We start from the raw sequence: 4753 nt of genomic DNA, 5'->3' as shown, positions 1-4753 counted from the left end.
CCCCCCCCCCCTCTCTCTGTAAAATGTATATCCACGTCTCATTATCGATCCCGCCCCTGTCTAGCGCCTTTGCTCTCTTTAAGTTCTTAATCTGCACCTCTATGTCCTCCTCTCCTAAGTCCACTACCTGATCCTTTCCCTTTTCTCTGATCCAGTTATCTACCTTTCTCTCGTCTGACCCCCTCAACGACCTTTTAAAGAACTCTCACCACAGGCCTTCCCTTCCGATCTGCTGTTGTTTAATTCTTCGTTTCGCTCTCTTTGCATTTCTTTCTCTTTCTTTTGCCCCAGTACTCTGATTCTTCTTCTTTTTCTTAAGTAAACTTTTTAGGGGCCATTCACAAAACACGTGATACATTTTTCAGAAAATTCTGACCTCCCCTCCCTGCATGAAACTTTTTCCATTGGTCTTTGCATGAATAATATTTCGACAGACCCCCCCCCCCACCCCAAACGTATCACGTATATGTTGGATGAACCCTTGATCTTCTTTTTAATGCCGTTTTCCTTAAAACACTCATTGCCTTTTCTCTGAGTTCCATCCAGATCTCTTCTACTCCTTTTTCAAGATCTAACTATCCTTATTTCTCTTTGTAGATTTCCTCCATCCATGTTTCTACTGAAATCTCTCTCTCTCTCTATTCTTACTTTATGCCCCTAGTACTCCCCGCCCCCAACCCTACCCTGGCGGACCTCCTTATCTGCAAAAACCTGAATCATATCCATCAAGTCCTTCTTTATCCTTGTTCCACATCCACCATTCCCCTTGTATGCGTATTTTATGAAATCCTGTCATGATTTCCTGTCCCTTTTTTTGTCTCTGATCCCTAGCTATTTCCTAAACCTTCTTTGTATTTTTCTTTCCTTATATGTCAGATCGTAATCTATTAACATTGTTTTTCCCTTAGTTTGCTTTCATTTTTCATTACTTCTTGCTTTGCTTTTCATGATTATATTTCGTCTATCACGACTGCGATATGTCTTGCTCTTACCAGCACAGAACCTCCACTGCCGAGAATACTATTATTTCGGCTCTCTTTTTAACCTTTGATTTCCTTTGCCAACTTAGAATTATTTTTTCCACCCTTACCTTTTCACATTGACTCCAGAATCCTCCTAATTTTCTCTTCCTTCACCCACTTTCACGCCAAATAGGGAGCGTCCATATATTATGTAGCGTTTTTCGCAGCCATTTTACACCCGCTACCCTCCTTGCAACGCTATTTCTAATGTAACTTTAACGTGGCCGTAACAAAAATTTGGACCCACCCCTCCCGTTTAACGTTAAAAATATATGGAGGTTCTCATATCGTGGCGCAAACATTTACATGTAACTATAGCGCCCATTCATTACTTTGACAAACTGAGGTTTAATAAATAATCCATTTTACACGGTAGTATAACATTTTTGCTTAAGATAAATTCATATTCACTGATATTTTCCCTTAACATTACATAAATAATTTCGTGCTACTAATCCACAAGCCCTGTTACTCGACCTGAGCTCGCCATCCTGCTTAGTCGTGTGTTTCTTCCGCTTCCAGTAAACTTTTGGAATGTCGGGACCCATTTACACAGGTATTCCGTTAGATTACAGCATCGTATCGCTAAGCCCCTTTTCCTTCTACCCTTGGTACGGCGTCGATCATTCGAGAAACTATATCAGAGGGCCTTATCTTAGAGTTTTACTGTATATTTTTCAAATTTGAAATTTCCTATTTTAATTTTTAGTTGTCTGTGGCCAATTCCTCCGCTCTAGAAAAATTTGCGTATTGTTCTTATTTGGGGACACTTAATTATGCAAAATTTAAGCTTAAATGAATAGGAAATTTCTAGGTATGCAAGAATTTTTAGCTTTAATTAAGTACTTCTTGAGAATAGGATACGAAAAAGGGCATTTGACAGCGTAAAAAGTTCGAGTGGAATCTAAGAAATGCATAATACATTTTTCAGATACCTTTATACCCTCCTCCTCCCAGCTTGATACTTCTTCCTTTTTTCTATATCTGAGAAATAAAACTGTGACAGACCCCATCCCCACCTTTATAATAATGATGGATGGTTTATGGGCGCAGCATAAGTAATAGAAATATTTGTATAAAGGATTTTTATTATTTAATTTTTATGAAGATTATTCAGCTTCATTACAAGTCTCTGAGATTATTCGAAGATAAAAACAAGACTTAGTTCATTATTATTTATAGCGCAAACAGTTATTATTTCATTTCAAATTGCTGACGCTAATTTTTAAATAAGGCTTTACATTACCCTGGGATAATTTACCGGAAGATTTGATTAACAATTTCTTATTTCGTTAATCGATCTCTTCTCGAAATTGATCACTTTTAACAAAAAATATTCTTTTAGAAAAAATGTTCCTCTGAGAGTAGTCCAACGTATGTTCGAAGCTTTTTGTTGTGTCATCTATATTTTAACCAAAAAAGCACATTTTTATTTTCCTAATTTTCCAACGTATTTGTTAATTTTTTATGTTAACAATTGATGGAATTAAAAAATAATGGCATGAGAGCACCCTCGTTTTTTGTAATCAGCAAAACATTTAACATAATGTTCAGTAAAAAAATCTGACGGACCTAGAACGGCACACAAGATGACACCCAGCTCTTACAATATCTGTAAAGTTTTACACTAGTAGATAATCGCCTTATTGTGCACATGCATGAGAAAAAAACTATTTTCCGTATACAAAAAACTTACAACATTTTTTTTCTACAATTTTAGATGGAATGTACGTGTACCGTGGAGTAATTATTAAAGATACTCATGTAAAACCCGTTGTCAATATTCCTGCACCCAGCCGCATTTATATACGTAAGCCAGGAAATGAACTTCAAACTGGGATTATCTTAACATCTGCACCTGCAAATGGCAGCGAATTCGTTTCTTTTGCATCCCAAAACGGCCATCTTTTAGCTGCAGAACTCGAGACTATCCGCGATGAACATGATTTTGAAGTTAAAACATACGATCTTTACATACAAAGAAAAGATGACCTTGGTTTAAAAGCACGACTCGAACCTCCCCAGCCAGATCTTCTCAAGAATCCAATGCTGACGCACTTTCATTTTATATCACCAAAACATGACTATGATCTCGTCGGAGCGCTCCAGCAAACAACCAGTCGTCCTTCTTGGGCTACTTTTGGGGTTGCCCGCAACGTCCGCCACTAGGGACTGGCACTTTTTCTATCGGTGATATAACAAAGTGACAAAGTATTACCAGCTAAATATTTTCTTTATCGAATCAGTTTAATTCATCGTAACCTCAGTATAGAAGTGACTAGTATTTTGAAATGAAATATTAAATTTGTTTGGCATACTTTCCTTATACAGTCGAAGCTTGGACGCTGTAGCTTAGGACACTGTCGTAAGCTGTTTCGTGGACACTGTAAGAATCAGGTGATGAGCCCAGGGACGAAGCATTCGATAACATTAATATAATAATGCTGCTGTAACTTGACGCCGATTGGCTGATGGGTTAGACCACGTACGCCTTCAGTCTCTCAATACGCCGAATCCCGATCGGTGACGGCGTCCGAGGTTCGACTGTAATATGTCGAAATAATGGTAGAATAATGGAACTTCTATCAGTAATGTACGATTATTGGCATCGCTTTCTCTTGAAATTTAATTTGCAATGATAATATGAATTAAAAAAATATATGAATAAAAATTTAATTTGAAGAAGATTAGAGTACGATGCCAATAATCGTATAGTACTGATATTAATTCAATTCTACCATCATTTTTACATAGTGCAATATATTAAATTTATTTCAAAGAAATCTAATATTGTATTGTAAAATACTCAAGTCACTTCCTTTCTAAGATTACCAAGAATTGAGTTGATTTGATTCTCGTGTGGAAATTTGTTCGTGGGCCTAACCCGGCCCAAGCCTGGAAAAAGTAGGCCCTGGCCTGGTGATGAAGTTTGGGTCAAGCTAGAATGAAGCGCTAAATCTGGGCAGGGCCTGGCTCGATCGCTGCGCCTGGCCCAGGCTTCACTCTAGTTCAATATCGATTCCTCGCCATTTTCTTATAGGACTACAGTTTGTTACGCAAATATTTATGAAACCACTTCCAGAGGTATAAGTTTAGGATTTATATTATTATTTTCATTTACAAAAGGCATTTTAATTGCGAGTTCATTAAGTATCTCTTGAGGTTCTAATTCTACCTCGTCGACCGCATCACCACCTACACGATCAATCACAATACACACAATCATTTCGTGCTTAATCCTTTTTAATTACATAAATAATTTTTTACGCCTTTATAAATATAATATACTTACAAGGTCGTTATTTAGAGGCTAGAATTACACTAGCTTAATGCCTTATTGTAATTTAAAATTAATTTTCTTACTTTTGAAATCCACACGTAAGTATGCAATAATAGTAGTTTTTGTTCAATGTATCCTAACTCTACAAGGGCTTTTTATTATTTTAGGCAGTTTGCGACTTAAAAAAATGACACTCTTTTAAGCACAAACAAAGTTACATAGTGAATATTGGATAATACACAAAATAATCCAACGTCATCTGCCATGAATTTTAGGAACTTTGACATTACTTATCTAGCCGGGGTCGAGGTCGATCCATTGAGAAATACAAGATACTAGAGTCAGGCTCGAGGCCTCCGGCCTGGCCCAAGCCTGGAACCGGGAATTACCTGGCGATTTCTGCACGGGTTGAGGCAGTATTTATCTGGTAAAACTTTTTAAGTTTGCTATA

The 4753-nt window shown here is 37.2% G+C and overlaps 1 protein-coding gene across 1 annotated transcript in view; it reads left to right on the top strand.

Moving 5' to 3' along the window:
* Positions 1-3624, top strand: part of LOC117173743 — a 40809-nt gene extending 37185 nt beyond the window's left edge. The window contains exon 2 of the mRNA XM_033362387.1: positions 2743-3624. Coding sequence (XP_033218278.1) covers positions 2748-3191 — 444 coding nt within the window. The 5' untranslated portion in view covers positions 2743-2747 and the 3' untranslated portion in view covers positions 3192-3624. The remainder of the gene's footprint in view (positions 1-2742) is intronic.
* The last annotated feature ends 1129 nt before the right edge of the window (positions 3625-4753 follow it).

Source organism: Belonocnema kinseyi, chromosome 1 (assembly GCF_010883055.1).
Source record: "Belonocnema kinseyi isolate 2016_QV_RU_SX_M_011 chromosome 1, B_treatae_v1, whole genome shotgun sequence".
Taxonomy (NCBI): Eukaryota; Metazoa; Arthropoda; class Insecta; order Hymenoptera; family Cynipidae; genus Belonocnema; species Belonocnema kinseyi.
The sequence above is the reverse complement of the archived record's forward strand: the minus strand, read 5'-3'. Positions and strand labels throughout refer to the sequence as shown.